The sequence below is a fragment of the Centroberyx gerrardi genome, chromosome 5 (genome assembly GCF_048128805.1).
Source record: "Centroberyx gerrardi isolate f3 chromosome 5, fCenGer3.hap1.cur.20231027, whole genome shotgun sequence".
Classification (NCBI taxonomy): Eukaryota; Metazoa; Chordata; class Actinopteri; order Beryciformes; family Berycidae; genus Centroberyx; species Centroberyx gerrardi.
In genome coordinates this window covers 27,859,794-27,885,015 of record NC_136001.1, presented here as the reverse complement: position 1 = coordinate 27,885,015, position 25,222 = coordinate 27,859,794, and the positions used below count along the sequence as shown (strand labels likewise).

At 43.3% G+C, this 25,222-nt stretch overlaps 3 protein-coding genes across 3 annotated transcripts; 1 reads left to right on the top strand and 2 right to left on the bottom strand.

Annotated features, from left to right (window-relative positions):
• Positions 1 to 15: 15 nt before the first annotated feature.
• Positions 16 to 14,247, bottom strand: taf4a (TAF4A RNA polymerase II, TATA box binding protein (TBP)-associated factor). The gene is made up of 16 exons (XM_078283874.1): positions 13,904 to 14,247; positions 12,661 to 13,589; positions 11,924 to 12,057; positions 11,588 to 11,707; positions 9,779 to 9,868; positions 9,430 to 9,552; positions 9,119 to 9,208; positions 7,764 to 7,976; positions 6,819 to 6,963; positions 6,575 to 6,680; positions 6,052 to 6,221; positions 5,815 to 5,945; positions 5,377 to 5,502; positions 3,461 to 3,517; positions 3,248 to 3,370; positions 16 to 1,416 (listed from the first exon to the last, which is right to left on the bottom strand). Exons 2-16 carry the CDS (start codon positions 13,436 to 13,438, stop codon positions 1,261 to 1,263), a joined length of 2,562 nt encoding a protein of 853 aa, XP_078140000.1. The 5' UTR covers positions 13,439 to 13,589; positions 13,904 to 14,247; the 3' UTR covers positions 16 to 1,260.
• A 1,263-nt stretch (positions 14,248 to 15,510) lies between these two features.
• Positions 15,511 to 18,088, top strand: LOC139925936 (protein LSM14 homolog B-like). The gene is made up of 8 exons (XM_071917465.2): positions 15,511 to 15,638; positions 15,807 to 15,970; positions 16,088 to 16,217; positions 16,360 to 16,551; positions 16,722 to 16,802; positions 16,895 to 17,038; positions 17,140 to 17,272; positions 17,385 to 18,088. The coding sequence occupies exons 1-8, from the start codon at positions 15,512 to 15,514 to the stop codon at positions 17,542 to 17,544; spliced, it is 1,131 nt and encodes a 376-aa protein (XP_071773566.1). The 5' UTR covers position 15,511; the 3' UTR covers positions 17,545 to 18,088.
• Positions 18,089 to 18,336: 248 nt separating this feature from the next.
• Positions 18,337 to 25,165, bottom strand: cdh27 (cadherin 27). The gene is made up of 15 exons (XM_078283611.1): positions 25,142 to 25,165; positions 24,331 to 24,453; positions 23,816 to 23,965; positions 23,552 to 23,693; positions 23,302 to 23,465; positions 22,540 to 22,671; positions 21,790 to 21,972; positions 21,183 to 21,493; positions 20,881 to 21,023; positions 20,532 to 20,756; positions 20,191 to 20,412; positions 19,687 to 19,808; positions 18,910 to 18,957; positions 18,725 to 18,811; positions 18,337 to 18,543 (listed from the first exon to the last, which is right to left on the bottom strand). The coding sequence occupies exons 1-15, from the start codon at positions 25,163 to 25,165 to the stop codon at positions 18,337 to 18,339; spliced, it is 2,283 nt and encodes a 760-aa protein (XP_078139737.1).
• Positions 25,166 to 25,222: the final 57 nt, after the last annotated feature.

The window sequence follows — 25,222 nt, the reverse complement described above, 5'->3', positions numbered from 1 at the left end:
AGAAAATTTGTGTTTTTACTTTCAATGTATGGGTAAATTCTTTCAATTCTATACAAAACCGTGTGTAAAACTTTAGGTGTAACATTTACAAATATACAGGAAAAAAGAGAAACTCCAGTTTCTGAAGTCGTAGATACCAAAATGCTAAAGGCTGTCCAATAGCGCACCAAAATATGACATAAAGAAATGATTGAGGGACATTGCCAGTCAACAATCAAAGAGTAAAAATGTATGTTGGTGGGCAGCTAGAAAAATATTTTCATCAGTTTCAGGTAGATGTACTTTTGGTATAGCAGTACAGGCTTAAAGAACTCTCAGACCTGTTCTAAAAATCTGTAAATGTCAAATAATTGATTTAAAAAAAATCCTATGTGAATAAATGAACATTGAAGTTTCAATTTCAGCTACATGAAACAGATGCGGTGTCACACATGAAATAAAATAAATAACTAAACAAATTAATTTAAACTTGAGTTTAGTAAATAAATATGCTGAATTCTGAAATCAAGCAAAGTAATGGAGATGACAGACAGACGTAGAGCAAGCTACTGCTTCATGAGTCAACAGCTAGGTTAATTGCTCAGGGATGGCTATATGGCTTATTTTGTAGTTAGGAAGGCAACTCAGTAGATTACACAGTTTGGAGTTCAAACTAATTCAGTTGAGAAAAAAAAAAAAAATCATCGTTGAAAAACCAAAAAATTAGTTGGTGGTCTATTAAAACAAATCTGTTGATTTTCATTTCTTTAAAAACTAATTCACATACAAACAGAATCAGAAAATAAAATTGACTGTATTGTGTTACAGTGTATACTTGTACAGTAAGTCATTTGTTCATACAAAAACCCTTCCTCATAAAAACATATAATCATTTGTTTTACACTTTCTTGAAAAGGGGATGCTAAAAGAAGTTTTACAAAGTAAATAAAAGGGGTGTTAGTCCATGACTGCTCTGAAGGAAAACAGTTAGGCGTTATTTGAGGAGGGAGGTAGAGAGCCAGGGATGAAAAGCCGAGGGACTGCACAACCAAAGTCCACTTTGGAAGCCAGGACTAGAGAGCCCTCCCATGAAGAGCCATCCAATATGGCTACCATATCAGGTATACCTGGAAAACCTTGAAATGTGTCAAGTCAATGTCCCGCTCCTCTTCATTTGTAAGAGTCTCTTACGCTCTATCTGCTGTGGGAGTGATTGGTCTCTCCACGCACTTCATTTTACCCCTCTTCCCTCTCCTCTTTCTCTCCTCTGTGACATCAAGCCTATTTGAGGAAGCCCTTGTAGAGGAAGTGGGAGCGACTGGTAAATCTCTCGTTCTCCAGACAGAAGAGCAGGTCCCTGAGGTTGACACGTGTGATGCGCTGCCGCGTGGGCCTGGACCCGGACGAACCAGCACCACCAGACAGAGAGGAACTGGCCTGAGAGAGAGAGAGAGAGAGAGGGAGAGAGAGAGAGAGAGAGAGAGAGAGAGAGAGAGAGAGAGAGAGAGAGAGAGAGAGACTGCTGACTTTTAATGTTCTTTAATGAAACATCTACTTAAAAGACAGTTAAAAACACATAGCAGCACAGCCCCTGCCCAGCCAATACCACACACACCCCCAGATGCACACACACACACATACACACACACACACACACACACACAAAGCAACAAAAATCATAGCAATAACAACAGCAATTGCAAACCAACAGCTAGATATTATATAGCAGCTCTACCAGCACAAAAAAAAAAGACACATACCGACCATCAGATATTAAAGACAATCAGTGCTTCTTCCCCCACATCTCATATGGCCCCCCAAAGCCCTCAGACATTCCTGAAAGTCACAGCCTCATTCCTCAAAGAATAGTGAGCATACTCCACCCTGAGGCACGCACCTAGACCGAGACCTACAGGTTAGCCAGATGGCCAACTTCGCCTGACCACACAGGAAATTCAGCAGGATACTTAGAATTTTTGTTTTTACAGACAGAATATACAGGTCCCAAAATAAACACTGCAATCTGCTGCAATGCACTGCAAACACTGCTGAACTTCTCCCCCAAATAACCAAGTAGTGGTTGGCACAGACAGAACATTTGCAATATGATGACACTCATAATGTCTAACAGTTTCTGGTGTGAAGCAAAAAGGACATTCATTCCTGACCCCTTCATCCGCTAATGCTAAAAAGCTGTTGGTCGCCAGGGCCCCGTGAATTACCCTCCGCAGGTCATCTGACCTTCTAGGGAGTGGCAGCTTGTACAGCACCCGCCGCCTGCACCCTGCAGTGCTCTGGTCACCCAGCACCCCCTGCCACTGGTGATCCCTGACATCCTGCAAGGCCCTGATGTTCCTGACCTTCACACAGACTGCATATAGGCCTTTACTACCTGCCTGTGCAAACTGTCCCAGGCTTGGAGTGGGAAAAGACAGCAACCCCCCCCTTCCTGCAAGTCCTCCTTCTCTGCAGGGAACCCAGGAGTTCCCTCTATCTGTGGCACCCCTCACAGGGAGCCCTCAGCCAGTGATGCTGAGGGCTCCAGCAAAAAAAAAGTCCACCAGCTTCCTCTAGATCTCAGCTAAGAAGAGGACTGAGAACTGCCACTCAATGCCACAGGGAGGACGCTGCCAGGTTGCTAATAATCAACACTATCCCCCTATATGACAGTGGAGGAAGCAGCCACTTCCACTTAGCCAGCCTAGCCTCAATAGCCTGTGACATGCCCTGGCAATTCCTGATGACCCAACCCTGCGAGCCGATGGAAACTCCTAGCAGTTTAATGCCTGTCTGAGCCCACTGTAGGCCTCCTGCTAACTGTGGCGGTCAGGGGAAGGAACCGGTTTGGTGGGATGGAAAAGTAACTGGCAACAAAAGTGAGGAAACTGGTGAATAACGTCTCTTTTTGTTATAATATTCATCAATATCCTATTTTGTTGTCAAAATGATCTCCATCACTAGGCTATATTTTCTTGCTGTTGCCTCCTCTCTGTGCCATAGGTCTATGCTTTTGTGCCAGTTATTCGCACCCACCCCTCCCATTCTCATAAGTGCCTGATTTGACATCTTGTTTTTCTACAATTTGAATAAAAGATTGTTAAATCTTGACCACAGTTGTGCCGTTGCTTTCAGTTAAGCTACCACTTCAACGCTAGCAAAACTGGTCCCATGGGTTATTTACAGTACTTCTGCATAGCACGCTAAGAATCTTGGGTGTAGACATCTCCTTCGTTACTTTTTGCAGGTGAGGTGCTGTAGCTTCTGTTACCTCGGCTGCAGCAGCAGAGGATGGAGAATCCAGAATCTTCCTCTTCTTCCTGGGGCCGATGGCTGCCAGAGCCGTCAGGTTGGCCTCCCTCTGTCTCATCTGAGCCAGTTCCTGCTGCTGCATCTGGACAACACACACACATACCAACATGACAATCAAATACACACAAACGCACTGAAATAGACACTGATGGTCCATCCACTTTGATCCTACCTCTTTGGCCTTCTGTTTCAGACGCAGCTGCTCTGGGTCCTCTTGCCGTGCTCGAGACTGCAAGGCCAAGAGAAAGACAAGTTAGTTATTGATGTTGAGGGCAGAAGCAAGACTAGAGCCCAGTTTAGTCAGGCATTTGAAATAATTGGTGAGGTCATCCACAATCTAGTTTACATGTATATCTGCAATCCAATGCAAATCTTTCAGAATTTGTAAAGTAAAAGTTCCACAACAAATACAGGTTTTGGCAAAGACTGAGGTCCTCCGACAATTCTAGTCCCATACCAATTGACATTCCAGTGATTTCAGTCACATCATCGGGTTTACAGTACATTTTGAAATGGACAACTTTTTGACCAATGCTTGTTGAAAAGCTGTTTGCAGGTTGCATGGTAGTTGCACTTACACCCATTCATTATTTTATCTTGCACTATTTCTGTGCCAATATGATTTGTTATTACAAAATGGTTATAAATCAATGCATTATTTTATTCTTTATGTCAGTTTGTTCTTGGAATTTCAATTTGTTCTCTCTTCTTCTTCTCAAGTGCCATTTGACATATCACACGCTAGATTTGTTAGAAGTTGTTTGGTAACTTCCAACATCAATACATCAAATCGGGAGCGAGTCAAAATCTCAGGACACCTTTGTCAAACTTTATAGAATATGAACGTGGCTCTGGAGAACACAAGCTGTAGAATATCAAAACACCAACTATTGCCCAGACAAAACAGCATTTATTAGACACCGGCTATTATTGGAAACAGGGCTTTACTTGATCTAGACATTAAAACCGAATAACAGATGGTACTGTATGAACACAAATTTATGGTAAAATATTTATTTAAAGATATCCAGTGCTTTTGCCTGCAGGATGCAATAATAATATCAAGGCAATGTGATGCATGTTTGGATGGTTGCGCAAGCTGTTGTTTCAAAGAAAAAAAAAAACAAAGAATCTTTTAACCAGACATTTATTACAGAAAGGCATTTATCTGTCAAAACGTTAAGACCTCCCTGGCAATTATAAGACTACTGCACTGTGTTGTTATTGAGACCAGGTGTTTGATGGAAGTTTTATGGGAAGTCTCAATTTCTTAATTTCCCTACATAACACTGATCTTGTCCTGGCTGGATGCAAACAAGTTGGAGAAGCTATTAAGCAAACACTAAAGCAAAATGTCTATCATATGCCTGAGGTGAGCATTTTATTCTTATTTCTTCTCCGCTTTATTAGACAGTATGCAGTGGTGTGTGATATTCTGAGAAAGACGCGTTAAATTATTAACATGAGACAAGGTTATGAGTCGGATTTGCATCCACAAGGTCAGTTGTGGATGCTATGGGCCTTTACACACTGAGCCACCAGCTATATCTCCCATTTTTTTTTTATATAAGATGTTTAATATTAAAAGTAAAATATAGGCAAGGAAAAAAGAAGAAAAAATCCAAGGCACTCTCCTCTGTATAAAAACAGTGCCTTGGATTTTTTTTCTTTTTTCCTCTTTTCCTCTAATGATATATTATATTTTAATTTCAATATACTTTTAATATATTAAATATATATATATGTATAAAGTTTTTATACAGAGGAGAGTGCCTTGGATTTTTTTCTTATTTTTTTCCTCTACATATGGACTCCCTATATTTCCAATGAGCACCTCCAGTGAACACGTTTGAAGCCCATGCAGCGTTCCTCTTCTGATTATCATTAAAATACAATTGTTGGTGATATTGGAAACGAACAACAAAATAACGTTTTCCACTTAAACTTTGTCATTTCCGTACAGGGGTCAAATTTTCTTCTCATTTACCACTTCATGTAAAGAAGATTTCAACAATGGCCTGCGCACAGACTGTCATATTTAAATGAGGATGTCTGTCAAGAGAGATGAAGCTTATGGTAATGCTGTACCTTAGCTGCCTTCAGGAGGATCTCTCTCTCCTGCTCCTCCTTCCTCTGTTTCTCCAACTGGTCCAGCTGCTCAAAGAACTTAAGCTGGACACGCACGTCACTGCTCTGCTCATAACGGCCTTCCTCCTGCCAACAGAGGGCGGTGTTACAATGCTATCCCAGCAAAGACAGAGGGGAATCAAGAACATGATAGATACAGCACATGATGGATTATTGCAGGTATACAGACTAAAACATTTCAAGATTTTGGCCAGATTTGGCTGCTGAACACAATGCTTCTAAACACAGACGAATTTTTAGAGTCAAAGTCTCTACAAAATTCTGAAAATCCTGATGTTGATATTTGTCTGCAACAGCCTGGTTAATGCCAAATCTATATCAGGTGTTAAAAAAAAATCTTGTAGTGTGGGTCTGTCCATAGTGAGGCTGTAAACAAACCTTGAAATTGAAGTTCTTCTGCTGGGCCACTTGGGAAACCTTTTCCAGCAGGCTCTGGAGCCGCTGCTGAGTGGCGTGGGAGACGTAGGTGACCACCTCCGCACCCAGCTCTGTCACCCCGAACCTCCTGCCTGGAGGAGAGACGTGTAGAGAGACACTGTAGGGCTTTGGGAGAGGGGTGAATGGATGGATGGATATATGAATGGATGGATATTAGTGTAACAGTGTGTTCCTCACCTATCTCCAGCATTCTCCTCTGCAGCACGGAGAAGGAGAGGAAAGCCTCATCCTTACAGGAACGTGTCACCGCTCCCACCAGCTCCGAATTGGTTGCCAGGATACGGGCGCTTTCCTCCGACAGGTTGACTCCGGCCATGGAGGCCACGTCGTTGATGTCGTCATCATCCCTGGACACAGAGACACAGTCAGCCAACTCCCAAAAACAACTAGATTGATGACGGTGAATCCATAAAGGCTGAATCCCTAAACTTGAAACTTGAATTTGAATTGAATTGAAATTATGGATCTCACCACTCTATTCTGGTATTTTCAAAATTACACTGATTGTCCCAAGGGGGGCGCTACAGGTCAAAACAAGGGGACATATATCACTGATTATCCCAGAGGGGGACAGCATCATTCATAACAGCATCATTTGAAGATGGCACTCGAAGATGGCACTTTTTATTATTATTATTATAACATTTACATAGTCAAATGGATTCTGAATTCTATCTTTAATTGTTATTGCTGCTCTTACTTGAAAGTGCCGCCCGCCTCTTTCAGCTTGTTCTTTTGAGCAAGAGACAAGGCTGCAGCGGGGACTTGTTTAGAAGCAGGCGGCACCCCCGGCCTCACCACAGGAACTGGGAGAGAGAAAAAGAGACAGGTTGATGAACTACACCCAATCACATTAAATACTATTGGTCACCAACCATACACACACACACACACACACACACACACACACACACACACAGGGGTTAGTAGATTCACACCCTCACCTGCTTGCAGCTGTTTAAGCTGCTGGACCTGTGGCTGTCCTATCATGATGCGGCCAGGAGCCTGATTCCTGATGGTCACCATAGGGGTCGGCGCCAAGGTAACCTGAGGTCTCAACATTGCTCCCTGCTGCTGAGGCTGACGAACCTGAAAGGGTAAAGTTTCAAAGGGAAGATTATGTTGTTATCACTGAGAACGGCACCACAGTGTCAGGTATTGCTGTTTTTTTACTGTGTAATTTCAGGGTGTGGAAATGGTTTCAGGGTTACTGCAGGCTGCAGGAAGCCAAACTTAAGACTTTTTAAGACCTTTTTAATGCCTACTGGGATTGAATTTAAGACCAATTTAAAAACCAAAATAAAATAAAAGGACGCTATAAGAAAAAGGACAACTCAAATTAATTGTTAAGGGACATGAAGTCCAATTGCGTTAAGCAAAGCAGATATGATGCATTTTGTACTATAAACACTGTTCTGGATCAGTGTTTCCCCTATATATTTTTTTAAGATGCGGACCCACACCATAAAGGGGGGTCCCGATGGAGGGGGAGGGGGAGGTGCGCCTGTGTGGCGCAGCACACGCTGCCAGCCACCTGCCTCATGGTCTTGACTGCACAGTCTAGCCTACCTAGAGACCAGGTTCGGCAAAAAATACAACTATTTTTAAAATATTTTTGGTGCGGCGGGTCATAATTTTACTGTGGCGGTCAGCCATGGTAGAATACATAGTATAGGGGAAACACTGCCATAACAGGGTGAAAAAATACCCTTTTATGACCTTAAATTTCAATAATTTATTTTAAGACTTTTTCAGACTTTTTAAGGGCCCACGGGAACCCTGTGGTTTGAGCATTGATGGTTTGAGCATCACATTTGATATAATTCAACTCAAAGTTGTGAGCAAGATCTCTCACAATGATCCGAGTTGCAATTTAGTGGTCAGTTTACCAGTGAGGGAGTCTGCCCTGGTTTGCTGACGGCTGGCTGAAGCTGGGGCCTGGTGAGTGGGGCAGCGAGGCGAGGGCCTGGGCTGCCCAGGACCACCGTGGTGGGGGTGGGTGAGGCGGTGGAGGCTGGACCAGAGGCCAGCTGGGGGAGCTGACTCTGCTGGATGAAGGCTGCTGAGTCTGGAGTGAGCTGCCTCAGGGCTGGAAGGCTTCTCTGAAGGACAGACAGGTGGACAAACATTACAAATGTCATTTTAAAGGATTCTTCCGGTGTTGGTGGAAGTTAGCCTCATTTTCCAGATTGGCCTCTCTCCCTTACGAAATTGAAATTGAAAAATCAGCTAAAATGAGAATGTGTTCCCTACCTTGTAGACACCATTCAATCCCACTCATGATATCGCTCGTCATTTACAATATAAAATCCAAACTTTTAGAAATGTGTCATGGAGGAGATTTATGGGTCGAAGATGTAGGCATAAAATAGTAGTATAAAAGCTTACAATATATATTTTATTTGTGAATGAAAAGTAGTTCCTTCACCTGAGAAGTTGGGTTTGTTTAGTCTAGTCTAGTCTTGTTTATTTGTATAGCCCCTTATCACAAGCATGTCTCAAAGGGCTTTACATAGCATCATATACAGTATATGTCATATATATACTACATCATATATATATCTACACACATCATATAGGTTACATACTTCATATATATACTACACATCATTTTACTAGATTATATACATTATATACGATACTACACAAACACAGCATGTCTTTGGACTGTGGGAGGAAACCGGGGCACCCGGAGGAAACCCACGTAAGCACGGGGAGAACATGCAAACTCCACACAGAAAGGACCGGGATAGAGATTCAAACCCACGACCTTCTTGCTGTGAGGCAACAGTACTAACCACTAAGCCATCGTGCTGCCCTTGTTTAGATATGAATTCCCACTTTACGCAGCACCAATCGCTTATGTCCTGCATGGTTACTTCAAACCATTCAGCTGTGAAAGAGTGTTCATCCTCCTGAAAATAGTCTGTGTGGAATAAGCTAGTGTTATCATTCCACAGTTTGTCCCACAAATTAGTTGGAGCTACTGATAACAACAGGCTAGTTTGGTCTCGGCTCTGATGCTGTTTCCAAAAGTTAGTATAATTACGTAAAATGCAGGGCATCTAAAATATTTATTCTATCTAAAGGGAGAGATGCGAATCTGAAAAATGAGGCCAACTTTTACAACACTGGAGGTATTGAGGTGGTGTTTCCTGAGGTCCATGAAAATATACATATAATACCACATTCTACTGGACTCTACTGCTATAAAGCTATACCAGTGAAAAAGACTGTTCCTTACCTTGAGGAAAGGCACAAGGTAAGGTTGTGGTGAGGAGTTGAGCTCTTTGTACAATCTGCTGGTGAAGTCCTCGGCTTCCAGTTTGCCTTCCTAGTACAATCAAAAGCATAAAGAGCTGCGAGTGAGAGCTATTATATTTGCTGGTACAAATGATTAATAGTTGATGTTGTCCACCTTTGAAAGATGTGGAGGATTTTTCTTTCTAAATCAATTTTCTTTCATAGCTTTATAGCTTTCCTTCGTCAAGTAATAAGGTAATTGACAAGTCAGCGTCATGAAGACTGCGCCTGCTGTGTGGACGGCTCACTCACCAGCAGGTCCTTGACCAGCTCTCTCACACTGGCCGCCGTCTCCGATGACTGCTTCCCGGTGGACGCCAGCTTGATCAATGTAGATAGAAAGTTCCTGCATTTCTTCACATTCTCCATTGTCTCCTACCAGAAGTACAGAACAAATTCAGATTGTGCGATAAAGTCAAGATAAGCTTATATAGACATGCTATACATCAAAGCCCCGTTGGCCCTCTTGTATTGTGCGGTGTGCTTTTGTCTTCTATCTCGACGTCTCGATCTATCTAGTGAGAGTGTTATAAATGCTACTATAAGCAGTTATGGTTCCTGAAGACGCCCAGCCCTATCTGATCCATGGGGGTTAACTCACATTGCTCACTGTTACTGAGGTAACCGTGGTCCCAGCTGATTGGCTGACTGTCCTGGGGGTCATGCCTTGTACTGCGGCCCCCACTGAGCTCTGGAAAGAGAGAGATAATCATCTTAATTTGCCATTTATATTATCTAAATGCTTCAAGGCCTGTTCTTCAAATGACAGCACAAGTAAGTATTTTAGAGATGTTTCCAACTTGTTCAAATACAGCACACAATGCAGAGGATATTACTTTTTAAAAATAGCCCATTTCAATTAGTGGCATGAACTGGTTGCTAGAGGAAGAGGTCTGCATGAGCCGGATTTCTTCATTTTGTGCCCGCCCACTCCTGTCTGATCTCCACCTGCTCTTGTCGGCATCACCGCTGTTGGCCTGACCCACCCAAAAACCCATACAGGTACACAGGCTGACAAAACAATAATATAGACATGCAATGTGTCTAGATGTGTGACAATCCAGATAAATTCTGTTTGTGCCAGATGCTGGAACGTGTGAAACTGCAAGGCTGTTATGTTATTTGAACCACACTGACACAACTAGTAAGGAACACAGTGAAAATAGGACTAACTTTTATATTGTGAATCCTGCGCCTCTGTTCTCATCTGCACTCACATGAACCACTTTACATGAACTAGATTTTAAATAAACTTACCTGACAAGTCAACTTTAACCTGGTTAGCAATGTGTAGCTAGTAACAATAATTACAACAGGCTTTCAAGATATAGTAGAAATTATTCTATTTACTGTAAAGATTTGATCGTGGTCTCATATTTTGCATGAGTGTGTGAAGTGAAGTCATCGAACTGCATATGCAGACTTGGCATCTCCTCTCGAAAATGTCCATCTAGCCCTCACAGAAACAGATGCATGTAGTGCGGTGTAATTAATGCTGTCTAAATGTTTGAAACTTTAAAAGCTGACTGACAAGCAGAAATTGAAACGAACAAAAAAAGCTCGACAGTCTGACACCAATGTGTTGTATTAAATGAAATATGTGAAAGGATTTTTTTTTTCAACTGACGGCCCATTTGTACATTATACCTTTATACGCATGGATAATTCCTTTAAAAAATAATATGAATCCAGTTTTCAACTCTACTCCAGGACCTTAGGAAATCAAAACAAGGTTCAGAATTACCAATAAACCCAGGCAATATCTTCTGAAGGATGAGAGACGTTTTAGGCCTGATATTCCCCACCCTGTTCATATAGGGAAAATGCCCTCATGGGATCCTTCTAGTGCCCCTTTAACACTTGACCTGGTAGTATTATGGTATGCTGCTCCAGGTCCACCGAGTGTAGGAGGTACTTCACACCAAGCCTCATACACAGGAATGTCTGATTGGCTGTCACTTTACAATGTCATCAAAGCAGGTGTGTTTACATTCTGAATCTGTGGTTAACATGGCTGGCGACATGGTGCTCCAGACATGGAGTGACATCGGTTAAGCACTAAGCTTTCACACCAAGCGCAGCAGAGTTTGACCCAGCTCTCACCTGATACTGACCAGGGTCGTTTAGCAGGCTTTGACCTACTTAGGGTGGAACCTTTCACACTGACGTCGACCAGCGTATTTCCCTTGTTACTAATCCAGTGTGAAAGGGGTTTAGTTGAGCTCCCAGTGCATATAATTCCTATCAAATGACTGGTGGTCAAATGCTGTGGGTCCTACCTAACCCTGATGTTCACTAAAACCACTGGACATAATAATGAGTGAATGAGAGAGAGGGTGGGTACAGAAAACAAAGGACAATAAGGCAAAATGAATATTATCAGAAATTATGACACAAACAGTGGGGTCACCTGTAGAACAGGAGGTCTGTGAAGAGTGGTGGTGGCAGAGACTGACGTCGGGGCTGGGGAGCCCTGTCGGATGATGGTGCTGGGGGCCACTTGTCTGCTGATGATAGGGTTCCCAGGGGCCTTAGAGGGGGAACAAGGCATGGTATGATGTGCAACACCCAGATTTAGTAGACTAGAGAATACATTTACTGATTATAACTAAATTCAGAAATGAAGCGCTATATTTCATCTATTATTTTGCTGTAGGGAATAAGGCAAGCTGAATGCTGGTGAGCCTGAACTGAGGACTGATGGTTCTGGACCAAAGGGCCACGCTAGCTAGGCTAGTGATCTTACCTGGGCAGAGGGCATGGTTGTTGGTGTGGCAGGCCGAGGGGCCATGGCTCCCTGCGCCTGGGCCTGCATCTGGGCCAGAGCCTGCTGGGGAATCATCAGCAGCTGCCCATTCTCACTGCGTACTAGCACCATCCCTGAAGCAATTCAGAAGATTCATGATAAAACTTGGGCATAGGAATATAATTAGACTATCAACAGAAATTGCTGACTGGAGCTGGTGTCAAAAATGATGTCCTTCTAAAAAATGAAACAATGCAGAGGTGAAACACTACGCAAGGTCCTGAACCAACCACTGTCAAGCAATGTGACAATGCAATGTAGCATAAAAACAGGGGCTTTTGGATAATGATGCAGCCGATTCTGTCACTGAGTTTAACAAGAGTTTACCATAATAATGTAGGCCTACTGTACGCCATACTTTTCTTACACAGAACAGTGACTTTTCCGTTATGTGGTGCTGAATGTGAGGCTACTTCAAGGGAATGAAGCAAAAACAGCAGCTTAGCAGGAGAACAGCTCTTTGGGCAAGCAAATGCTGAGCTGTAAAATCTTCAAGTTTGAAATAATAACTCTAACAATGTTTCTTTCCGCAATGATTTTTACGACTACAATAGACGGGTGCTGAGACGGGGTGATGATGGGGCTAATGATAGATTGCAATGAAAATCACCAATTCGGTCTCTATCAAATCTCTGAACATGAAATGATGAAGTATAAAAGGTTCTCTATTCACTTACCTTGGGGGAGCTGGATGTTATGTATATTGGGCTGTCCCGGAGGGGCCGGGGGGTGCCTCGGGGCCAGCATCTGTGGCGCCAGGGCTCGGATCCCGCCCGGACCGGCAGCTACCGTCGCCGGAGTCGAAGTCCTCGTTGCGCTGACACCGGCCGGGGTGAGAGCGTGTTGTGGTGCTGCCTGTATGATTGTTTTGGGTGCCTCTGCCTTGATTATGTGCGACCCTGCGCTGACAAACACTGGGTTGGACGGCTGACTATTGTTCACAAGCGGAGTTTGTATGCCAATACCTGGCTGACCTGCTGTATTGGCAACTAAAGCCGGTCCCGTATTATTGTTCCCATTCAAAGTTACACCCGACCCCACGTTTTGCATAGACGGCCTGACGAGAGTCACCGTGGGTCCTGCTGCCTGGCTCACAGGCTGAGCTGAAGCGACAACACTCTGTGAGTTCATGAAAGGCGTCTGAATTACACTGTTGGAGGAGGGGGGCATAATCGCATTGGCCAGCCCTTTTGACAACACTGGTCCACTGTTGACAGCTGTGACAGATATCGCAGTATTGCTGCTGTTACTAGTGCCACTTGTCACTGTCGTCCCCATGAGAGGGGCAGCGCTTCCTGAATTGTGAGAGTTCATAGTTTGGCTTCCATTCAAAGTCTGAACTGAGAATGAGCCTACTTTCGCTTGGTGATTAGGGAGAGTTACACCGGCATTGACAAGTGTTTTGCCTCGGCCGTGTCCCGTAGTTGAGTCCGAGCTGGCCGACGATGCGTCCATAGCTGAACCATGGGGATCTCGTTATGATGAGAGCCCCCCTGCACTTCAACTTGTTTAGGAGGAGCGGAAACAAGCTTGGATGTGATGGGGCAAAACTCTGACACATCTACTGGTGTTCTCTGTCAGCTCCGGTGCTTGCTTTTCGTGTATACTTGGAGAGACAAAGAGCAAAACAACATTAGTAGTTACAGCGTACCTGCTTTAGCAACCGTCTTGACCAAGTCCCAGCTGGACATTAGCTCGCGCTACCCCCTTGTCCCGGAACTAGCCATATGATTACCGGCTGCCTCGTGCCTAACCCAGGGGTTGCTGAGACACGGGAACGACAGTTGTGACTCTAGAGACCGGACAGGATGACAAACTACCGCTTTATTCACCTCTGTGTTCAAGAAAAGCTCGTCCAGCGGACCGGAGCCTACCGCCATCTTCACACTCCTGCGAGCTTGTGAGAAGTGAGGTACTTACCAATTGACGTGCGCGTGCGCACAACGAACGAAACGTCATCGTGCAGGGATTCCGACGAGCTGTGATTGGCTGCTTCCAGATTCTAAAGGGCGGTACCAATGGCTTCAGCTGTCATTCCAGGGGATGTAGGAGACCGAATGACATCGGGCTTGAGATGTCAGCGGGAAATGTTTTTCATCAAATTTTACATTGTCACCGGCGAGTTTACGCTCTTATGATAGCTCTTCTATTGCGGAATAGCGTCACATGACTTTTAGTTATGTAATAATGTGGTTTGCAACAAACTAATAAAGCAAATTTCAGAGTTTTATCACCCTCGATGTCCTGTGCAAGATGGCTGCAGTGTTTTGCCCAGCAAGTGGAGTTGCTGCTGTAAAGAGGCATTTGAGGGCGCCACACCCACCGTTTTGAGAGATAATATTGTATCATGCTGTCAACGACACATGGGGCTTAGTGTGGATAAACACACATGCACGTGTAAAATGTGCAAAAATCAACAAATTATTACATTTGTGAACTTTTCACTCAAAAGTTGAACCACTCCATGTCAACAAGAAATAATACTACCTTAGCGTGCGCGCGTTTGTGTGTGTCTGTATGTGTTGGCGCGCACACGTGTGTCAATACAAAATCTTATGTACAATTGGTCAAGTACCGCTTCAAGGCTTTATTTCAACATAACAGCTATTTGGTCTGCTTTGTTTATCACTTTTTGTTTGCAGTGTAGAATGGCAAAAGCAGTTATGTAATAAATAAAAAGGGTGGGTAAACTGCTCTTCAGTCAGTGTTCATTATGAACACTAACACCATAGAAACAAAAAACAATTATATTTCCAGGGAAAAAAACATCAATTTGTTTTTTATTCCCTTAAAAGCATATGTTCATAACTTTCATATCATAAACATTTATGTAGTTTACTCCTAAAGGTGGGTAAACAGAGTTGAGGTGGGTTTACCCTACACTGCATGTCTAGCAACAAAAGTTTCGCTTAGGGCTTCCCAGATGTTTTCATGACATGGACCCCCAGATTATTAGACCACGGACTTGGACAAGATTTTGTCCAAAAGGAACATCTGAGAAGGCTTTTGTTATTAGATATGGTACAGAATTAGCTACATATTTATGTGGTGGGGGGGGGGGATAACAGGAGTAGTTAAACCTGTGATGAAAAAAGTGTATGCATTCTCATTCTGTGGGGAGTTAAATAATAGTGAAATTATATAATTCCTCATTTTGCTGGGCAGCTGCTACAAATCCTTTCAAGGACCCCGGTCCCCGGTCCCCGGTCCCCGGTTTGGGAGCCATTGTTTTAGCCTACCTTGCTGTATGTGTGTTAGTATGAACGACCGTTCACTTTTAAAATGAGTGCAGACTCCGCCGCCCTGCTATTTGCCTCCGGTGTACGCCTGTATACTAAAGGAGCGAACCCAGTCCCACACGCAGACAACGTGACCCCGAAGGTAGGAGGTGTGTCACCGGCAATCTTATAAAGGGCACAGCTGCCCACTGATTATGCACCTGCACTTTAGTTAATGTCTGGTGTTGGCTGTAGGTGAACGCTAGCCGGTGCTTATTAGAATAGGGACTATCCTGCAATAGGACCGGACATGAGTGCTGGAGGAGGAACCCCTTATATTGGCAGTAAAATAAGTTTGATATCCAAAGCACAGATTCGTTATGAGGGGATTTTGTCCTCTGTGGACACGGACAAGTCCACGGTTGCTTTAGCCAAAGGTAGGCTGGTATTTTGCATGGTGTGGGCCTAACAAGGACTGGATAGGCCTGCTGTGTTTCTTACCTTCTGACTACTATTATTGTAAGCAGCCATGATCTATAGTATGCTGCAGAAAAGGCAAATCCTGTTTTTTGTTTTTTTGTGTCTGTGTTTTTATCCCCCAACAGTTAAATCATATGGGACAGAGGGCCGACATACAGACAGACCAGTGCCACCCAAAGATGAAATTTACGAGTACATAATTTTCAGAGGAAGTGACATCAAGGATATCACTGTGTCCGAGCCACCGAAGCCACACCATGGATTGCCTCATGATCCTGCTATTTTACAGGTAGGCTATGAAGCGCTGAAGGACCTGATGGTTCCGTAGTCATTTCCTTGAGTTGTACAGTATGAAAAGTAAGTCATAATATCCAGAACTGATAAGCTCCGTGTCTTGATTTTGCAGTCATCTATCGGCAGCTCGTCTGCTGCGTACCACCCACGCTGGAGTCCGTACAGAGACATGATGCCGTCCTACAGCCAGCTGGCTGCTAGCTCTCTACTCAACCAGCAGTACGCTGCAGCACTGGGCCTAGGTACAGTAAAGCTCTCAGACAGTAGATCTCTCAGTGACATTAGATTTAGGCTTTCTGCCAACACCCATCAGATTTCTGTTGTTGCTTCTCAAGTCTATCCACATCTGATTAAGCCCCGTCATGCTTGTTCCTGTTCCCTAAGGAGCGGGACTTCAGGGTATCCCAGCCAGAAGAGGTCCCATGGTAGAGCAGGCTGTCCAGACGGTGCCATTGGCCAATGTTGGCCAGAAAAGGGGACCGTCGTCATCCCAGCAGCAGAGCAGACAGCCTGTTCGTTCAACCCAGCGCTCTGGCCGGGATGGTTCCCAGGCTCAAAGGAAGAATGTTCCCAACAGTAAGCAGACGAAGACAGTAGGTCTTAAAACCGTGTGTCCTCACCAGTTCAATACATACGTGCTTTTGGCCTGAGAGGAGTCGCTCATCTTCTATTTCTATGGGCTTCCATTGTCTCTCCCGTAAGCTGATTTGAAAAACCTCTTGAACATGTAATTTACTCATGTTTAGGTCAGGCATCGCCTCAGCGCGGCACAGCCAAGGTTCAAGGTCAAGGCAATGAGGAGAACCAGAGACCAAGACGAAAACAAGGTATCAAATGAAAACTGTGGTTTGTAAACTAAACGTTACAATGGTCTGTCTAGTTCCAGTGTCTAATGACTGATTCCGGTGCTCGCCTGCAGGCAGTCGCAGGTCCAGGAACCGTAGCAGAGGCCAGCTGCTGGTGGAAAACTCAAAGGCTACAACCTTGCAGTTTGAGTCCGATTTTGACTTTGAAACTGCAAACGCTCAGTTCAACAAAGATTATCTGACAAAGGAGATTGAAGGTATGTTGACTATCAAAGGATATCAACTGTCATGTTCAAGTTCAGCGGACATGATGGCAAGCAGATGTCAAGGTGTTCTTTTGTTTTGAAACCTGCTGCAGATACAGAGGAGAAGGTGAGTTCTGGGGTGGAAACCCAGAACAGCGAGGGTACGGAGGAGGAAACTCTCAGAGAAAAGTGTTACGACAAGACAAAATGCTTCTTTGACAACATCCCATCAGACCTTACGCCCAGGTGACTATGCACTCTTTGCCCATTCATGATTTAGATGAACTTTTGTGTTTGATTGTTATACTGCAGGGTTTTATCATTCGCAGCTAAATTTCTTTTCCCCCCCCATTCTCAGGAGAACCACCTGGGCGGAGGAGAAAAAGTTGAACATGGAAACATTCGGCGTGCCAGGCCGCTTCCTGAGGGGCAGGGGCTTCAGAGGCTATCGCACACGCAGAGGGCAGAGCAACGCTGACCAGCGAGCCCTCCCTAAAATGGGTAGTGGGAGGGTGTGAAGGCTTTTTTTTTTTTTGTTAACCTTTTCTGTAAATAGACAATGAGTAGTATCATCGTTTTCAGATTTATTTAAGAAGAATACCCTCCTTAATTTCCCCCCCCCCCCTGAAGCACTTAGAAGCAGAGATGCTGTCTTTTCTTTTTTTTTATTATCCCAAATGTATTGTTGGGAATATTGTACTTTAGACCTTTATATGCAATTCTCAATTTTTGAATCCAGACGCTGTGCTCTAGGAATAAGAATTTACTCATTGGTAGTCAACTTGGAAGCATGCAATTTGGTTTAGTCTCTTGAATGAACAGGCCAGCAGGCATGCAATTTAATTTTGTAATGTTTTTTTTTTTTTTTTTTTTTTACAACTAACTTCTTTGTAAATGAATTAGATGGCACGTCTACTGGACTGTCATAATGTTACCCCCCTTCAAAATGCTCTTGGAAGGACCATTTCCCACAAGTTGGATGAACATGAGTTACAGTTGTACTTTTTTTCCCTCTTGGTAAATTAACATGGGGAAACTTGTTCTGTAACAATTACTAATAAATTACATGAGAAATGATTTGTTAGACTGGCATACTTTACTGATATCACAAATTCCCCAAAACATTCTTAACATACAGCATTTAAAGCTTTTTACATATAGAAACAAGGATTTGGATCATCCAACAATATCACAACTTGGAACAAAATTACACTCTGCACACTTACAAAAGATAATTTCTAGTTCTCTCACCCACTCCCAGAACAAATAGAACATCACACAGCAGAAGTTGGCTACCTAAGAATGCATTTTCAATTTTGTATATGTGGCGGTTTGCAAATGGAAGCCAGCTGGTTGAACTTGGGGCCCAGGTCCTGCAGCGCTCTCGGGTTCAAACCGTCGTCGGGAATGGAGATGCGTTCCAGTTCTGAGAGGATGTCCGAGTCCCCCTCATCCACATAGGGGTGAGGCGGATACTCCCCCAGATCCTCCTCTATGGCCTGGAGAGAGGACAGTCTCTGGAAGGGGGGGTGGGGGTGGGAGGGAGGTCAAAGTCAAACCTTAGAATACATTGTTTATTCTGCCGCAGCCGGCTCAAACATGCATTTGTAGTGCTTTGTGCAGTAGAATAGACCACATCCTGACAAGTCGCAGCCCTGCCCCTAACCATGAAAGAGACACTGCATGCACACTACACACCCGATGAAGCAGGGCCAAGAGAGCAGCGTCTGACACGTAGCTTGAGCTCTGGTTGTACAGGGAATGCATTGTGCTCCTGTCCTGAACCTGTACACGACACAAAGTTCACATTGAGACCAAATTAACTTCCTTCTACCAATGTCTTATACTGACAATGAGCACAAACTATACAACTGTGACTGTACCTGGTGGTTGTGGTGGTAGTCGCTGCCTATAACAGACTGCGAGGTCATCTAACATTGGAGAAAAGTGATTATTAGATGTGCAAAAATGAAAGTGAATATTTGGACTGTGAAGTAGTTATTTGATCTCTCATTGACCAGGCCTTTTATTTAAAAAGTAGTAATGATACATGCATATTACCTTGCTCCAAGAGTTGCCATTGGACTGATAGGTAAGGTTTTCCCTTGTATAATCTATGACATCTTGGTAACTGAAGGTTTGCTCCATAACCTGTCAAAATGAATGAAAGAAGAGACTGTGCTGAACAACTGCAAACTTCAAAGTCGCTCCACACAACATTCTTGCTCCACCAGTTTTTTATTGGAGCGAACAGCTGTTTGACCAAGTTGGACTTTGTAAAGTGTGTTTGAGAAAACCTGATGAAGACCAACTTGGTCAAAACATTGCCACAATAAAAAAAAACTGGAACAAGAATGTTATGCGGACCTACTTTGAATTTTGCAGTTCAGTCCGTGTCCAGCACCAGTGAAAGCGGTGGATGTCCATATCACTTTTATTTACCCAGACAACTGAGTTAACCTGTCAATACCTACCTTTGCTGAATGGTGTGTTTGCTGTATTACTTCACCCAGTCTGCGCCAATTAGATAGATCCTTGTGCTCCTTGTCAGTGGACATTGTTTCTAGTATATCAGATACCTTGAATAAAAAACAGGAAACTGTTACTGATATTTGTATGGGGGTAAATCTGGAAAAATACTGCTTTGTTTGCAAACTAACCTTGCAGTCTGTTCCTGGTTTCTCAATGTTTGATGTGAGCAGGGTTTCTCCAGAGGCATTGTCAATCTCCAAAGCAGCAAACTCCTCTTTACAGGAGATGATGATTGCCAACAGTAGGAGAACTGCCAGTGGGACACAAATGAAAAAATAATCCAATGGTTTGTTAGATACGACTTATTGCTGACATGTTTCCTTACCATACTCTTGTTTTCCAACAGCAGTAGCCTAATGGTTAGAGTGGCAAATTTGTGATAGGAAGATTTGAATCCCCAGACAGTCTGGAGGCTTTGAGGTTGGGGTTTGACTGTGGCTGCACCGACCCTCTCCTAGATGTGTATGTCAACAGCCCTTGTCCCACAAATATTTCCCTTGGTCGGCTGTGAATAAGAATCTGTCCTAAGTCAACTTGCCTGGATAAATAAGGATGCAAATAAGTTTTCCCAAATAAATATATAGTATGTTCCAGTTCTGCTAACATAAAGGCAGTGAGTCAGAGTTTCTTACACAGGAGTACAAACAGCGAGGCAAACACAATGCCCATAGCTCCGTAGCCGACTTGCGTGACAGTGGCCCTGCTGCTCCGGCAGTTGTGTGTGCCGGAGCAGTCGCACACAGTCACACTGAGGTTGCACACGGCAAACTGGCCTTGCATGTCAGAGATCTTCAGCTCCACTGTGTGTGGGCCGGCATACACACTAGGCTCCTTCGCCAGCTCCACCATGTAACCTGTGAGAATTAATGGGAAAATTAACGAAATGGTTGTTTGCTTAATGATTCTGAAATATTGTTTCAGATATTTCTAGCTTCTCAGTTCAGAACTAAATACGGGAGATTGCTGTTGCTACCATATGAAGGATCCAGTTTCCATTTTTCTTTGACATCCCCCAGCAGCTCAAATTGGAAAGGCCCTCCGAAGGGCGCGTCGTCCAGGTCAAAGGCTGTGATGTTGGTGCTGGTGGGGTCATCAGACACACACATGTCCAGGTGGTTCACTGTCAGCTGTGGCACGTTGTCATTCTGGTCTTTCACATGGATCAGCAGTGTGACTGTGCCGGTCATAGGTGGCTCGCCTGTCCAAGACAAAGAACTAGTGTCACAAAAGAAGTGGACATTTGATTGCAACCTTTCCATGGTCATGAAAATATGAAATATAGGGTCTACGTCCGTGTCAGCCAGCATTGCTTTTAGTGGTACCATTGTCCACTGCATGCAGTAAGATGGTGTAGACACTGTTAACCACATGGGGAGATTCTCTGTCCGGTATATTGGCTGTAGTGATGTGGCCTGTCTGGGGATCCACTGTCACCCAGCCATCAGGATCATCTCCTACCATGTACCTGTGGACAAATGCAAAGTAAGACTAATCATAAAATCATATATATATATATAACATATAGCCATTTTGAATGTAAGAGGCTCCTAATGAGACATAAAACTCTACGAACTTTGCTGAAATATTGGAGGAAAGAATCCTCCAATATTCCCATCCCACTTACACAAAATCTCTCGCATGACTGGAGTCGGGATCAACGGCGGTCACTGCCTCTACCCAGGTTCCAATGGGGGCATTCTCCTCCAACATGGCCTCTTTGACAGTCACACTGAACGCCGGTGGGTCGTTGGCATCCTCCACTTGAATGAGGACATTCACAGAATGAGGCTGACCTGAACCAGCTTCACCTCCGCTGGTGTCAACCGTCCAGAGGCCGGCGGAGGTCTTCTCCTTCACCTGACAGGAGAAGTGCGGCATCTCATTTTCCACCGAGACGGACAGCTGCCTCTCTGCTCCCTCCTCAAAGTCAAAAGGCTGAAATTAAACAGTACAGAAAACATAGAGAGCCTGATTAGGATTTGGAAGCCATTCAATATGAAGTTATGGTGAATATGTGACTGTAAAGTATTGGGGGTTTTTTAAATTCTTGATATATTTATAATTAAAAAAGACCTTTTCTAATTCAATAACAGTACAGCATTTGAAAATGTCCCAACTTACTGTACTACAAGTGGGAGCAGGGTTTTAAAAAAACAAGTTTGTAATTATGGTGTGTCAGACCAGAGGTGGGTGTCAGTGAAATGTAAAGCATGTAGTCAAGCAACACCCACTTTTACTACTGTCAGGATTCCATCATTGGTGTCTGGGTCTGTGACTATCTTGAAGTGCCCTCCCTCGTCACCGTGGAGGGTGTATTTGGCTCTCCATGCTTGGCTGTTGGGACTGTCCCGGTCTGTGACATGCAGCCGGAGAGGAGAAGAGCCAGTCTCCCCTTCTTTCACTTTGCCAGAGCCCTGTCGTATGAATCCAGGGTGCAGACGTCAAAAGGAGGCATTTAGAAATCTATTAACAATCTAACAACAATCCCAAAGGCGCTCAATAATTCTGCACACACATCTGTATATCACCGCATGGCAAATTTCCCAGTGTTAGTGAGAGTTAATTGGGTACAGGTAATTGGAGTTGACAAGTGTTAATTGGAGTGTTTTTGTCCATTCATAGAGCGGATGTGGCTCTGGGGCGGCTGTTCAAAACTATCTAAAGTGTTAAATGAACTCTGATGGGTGTGGACTTAAATACTAGCACAGTGTTGATTTTTACACTCTCACAGTTAAATTAATACTGACAATTTTGCTGTGTGTGTTCCTGTAATATTTTGTAACTCCAATTTTAGTGATTTTCTGTTTTTTTACACAAATTTAAGGGGAAGGTGGTCACAAAATGAATGGGCATCAATCAGAAAAATAAAGTTGTCTGTCTCATTTGTCTCATTTGATGTCATGTTTTCATACTTTATGTGATTTCTTGAAATGCTGTGTGTACTGTAAATCAGCATGTTGTTAACCCAGAGGACTGCCTACTGTTTGTCCACTGATAGTTGGCAGGTGGTTGTTCCCATCCTGGACGTGGATGAGAACGGTGGTCGAACTGGACAGGCTGACTACTTCACCGTGGTCCTTGGCCTCCACCAACACTGTATACGCATCACCCACCTGAATACAAGTGAATGAAGCAAATGAAGATGGGTTAGAATGGGTAGATGAATGGTGTCTTGCTTTGTATACAGAGCAGGATTGCACATACTGAGCTAGACATGTTGAATTTACATATTTATAAAAGTTCCCTACGTCCTTTTCTCGGTGAAGTAGCAGAATGATTTTGCATATTGCGCAAAGCTATTGTTTCGGTTTAAGAGGCATACCCCCCATATTTTCTGCAACAAATAAAGATATGATGGATATTATGTCATTTTTGCAGTAAATATGCTGTCAGTGAGATATAGCTGCTAAATGAAAAGTGTTAAGTTCATGTTAAAGTTGCTCCTGGGCAGACATCTGTTCTGATGTGTGCCTAATTCTTAAAAAATTCTCAAGGTCAACCTCACCCCGGAACTCATTTTAGTTTGTTTTAAAGTTTTTGTGACACACATTAAAGGATTTAAAACTCAAAGCAGGCATGGCAGTTTTACTGCATGAATGCCACACATAGCTCCAGTGTCAAATGCAGATGTCACATAGCTTCATATATTCTCATGTGAGGTGAGGTCACGTATTTACTGCTCCATTATTCCAACTATTCCAGTGATTTTGAAATTTTGATATATTAAGAAAAGGAGCTCTTGCCTCATAATCCAAACATCCCTTGAATGAAATCATCCCAAACTCATCAATGAAGAATTCAGTATCTGGTGGGTTTGGAGACACGGATTTGATTTCATAGTGGAAGGTTGAGTTTGCTGTCCCTTTCTTGTCTCTGTCATAGGCTACCACAGACAGGAGATAGGAGCCTGTTGGAAAATGACAAAACCCTTTAGACCGCTGTTCAATATGTCACTTCACCGGAGTCCTTTTACGTCTGCAGCATATTCTTTACCTTGTGCCTGTTCCTCTTCAATGCTGATTTCAAACAGATCTCTCTGGAAGTGTGGTGGGTTGTCGTTGATGTCCAGTATGTCAATCTCAACCCCTAATTTAGTGTCCAGTGATAAATCTGTCTTTCTGGCCTCAAATTTCAGCTGTGGGATGAAACGATTCACTTGAAGTTAGTCATAATGTATAAATACAATTTTACAGCAAAGTAGATAAGAAATTGTCTGATGTCACTGGATGTTGGTATGTAATATGTGCATGGTCTAACCTTGAGTAATGTCTTCTCCTCATAGTCCACAGCCTTGTGGACGGACAAAATGCCAGTTTCTCTATGTATGGACAGGACTCCCTTTGGCTCCTCATCCACTCCTTCCCCATACAGATCAAAATATATACGATACTTCCGCTCGATATCAATCTACAATACAACCACCACACACTTTATAGTCAGCCTTTGGGGATCTGACGTTCTTCATTATTTAGAAGAGTTTCACTATAAAAAAGTAGGAGTGACAGTCACTTTTAACAAAATGATTGCTGGTATGAAAGTAAAGCACATAAAGCTAGAGACAACTAATTAAAGTATTGGCAATCTTAAGAGCTTTGCTGACATAATTTTTTTTTTTTTCAGACAGAAATCTGCATTTGTGTTTTTTTTAAACAAATATCAATGAATGCATTTGAGCTGTTTCAAAAATGGATGCATAGCATTTTTGGCTGAAACTGTTCATTTGTTAATGGGGACATTGGACAGCTGAATACCTTGTTTAGTGGTTTACTCACCTTGCCCAACACATATGGGAAGGGCCCCGGATGCCCCTCCTCAACACTAAAGGAGCTAATGATCCAAGACCTTCTCTGACGGCTCAGCAGCTCTGAGCAGGTCGCACTAGACAGGCTAGACACCTGAAAGATGAACAGCCAGCCAACCACAAGAGAAACCACATACACAACCCAAAACAACTCGTAAATAGTATGCAAAGTGAGCACGGTTGTTTCAGCAATAGCCAGCAGGGCATGATTTATGTTGTTTGAGCATCTCTGCACTTGTGAATGAACTTGCTCATTGTACTGTGTGTAGTTGGTGAACCGGTTCTTGGAGTGGAGTGTACACACTTGAATTTCTGAAATATTGTACTTTGCACCTCTCGTTTGACCAGACAGATCATTTTCCTGGTAGGCATATGCACTGAGCAGGTTGGTTTCACATTACATTACACGCATTACAACCAATTAACCACTGACTGATTAGAGCACTTATGTGGCAAGATGTTGTTTCTGGCAACCTTCACATCAAGGCTGTGGGATGTAGAATCATCACTGTAAATCCTTCAAACCATCGACCAGCAATTTGCTGACAAATGACAAAAACCCAAAACGTGCTTGTAATGGAGTTTTGTAGAAATTCATCAAAACAAAGCAATGGCATTCCAAATTCTAAGGTAATATTGTTTTACACACCAAAATGAAGAAAATGAAAAACTAAGAACCCTGTGTTCTCTTATCTTGGATTGTATCAGAAATTGACATAAATTTAATAAAAATTGAAAGGAAAGTAATTTTGGAAATATTTTTAGTCGGTGTTTCTACATACCAGGAGGTAGAAGCAGAGCATCATGCTAGTTCAGTAAATCCCGGCTCTGTGTGTTCCATGACTTGTCTTGCTGACATATGA

Bases quoted from the DNA above. Each gene is read 5' to 3' on its own strand.
- cdh27 (XM_078283611.1), bottom strand. From the start codon at position 25,165: ATGATGCTCTGCTTCTACCTCCTG. The intron at 22,672-23,301 runs GCAAGAGCTCCT...ACTTGTATTCAG, and splicing joins AGGGATGTTTGGATTATGAG to GTGGGTGATGCGTATACAGT. The intron at 21,024-21,182 runs GTAAGTGGGATG...ATTTGTCCACAG, and splicing joins AGTCATGCGAGAGATTTTGT to GTACATGGTAGGAGATGATC.
- taf4a (XM_078283874.1), bottom strand. From the start codon at position 13,438: ATGGACGCATCGTCGGCCAGCTCGGACTCAACTACGGGACACGGCCGA. The intron at 9,869-11,587 runs GTGACCCCACTG...CTCTCTTTCCAG, and splicing joins ACAGACCTCCTGTTCTACAG to AGCTCAGTGGGGGCCGCAGT. The intron at 6,222-6,574 runs GTAAGAGCAGCA...CTCTGTGTCCAG, and splicing joins GAGGCGGGCGGCACTTTCAA to GGATGATGACGACATCAACG.
- LOC139925936 (XM_071917465.2), top strand. From the start codon at position 15,512: ATGAGTGCTGGAGGAGGAACCCCTTATATTGGCAGTAAAATAAGTTTG. The intron at 16,552-16,721 runs GTAAGCAGACGA...ACTCATGTTTAG, and splicing joins AAGGAAGAATGTTCCCAACA to GTCAGGCATCGCCTCAGCGC. The intron at 17,273-17,384 runs GTGACTATGCAC...CCCCATTCTCAG, and splicing joins CCATCAGACCTTACGCCCAG to GAGAACCACCTGGGCGGAGG.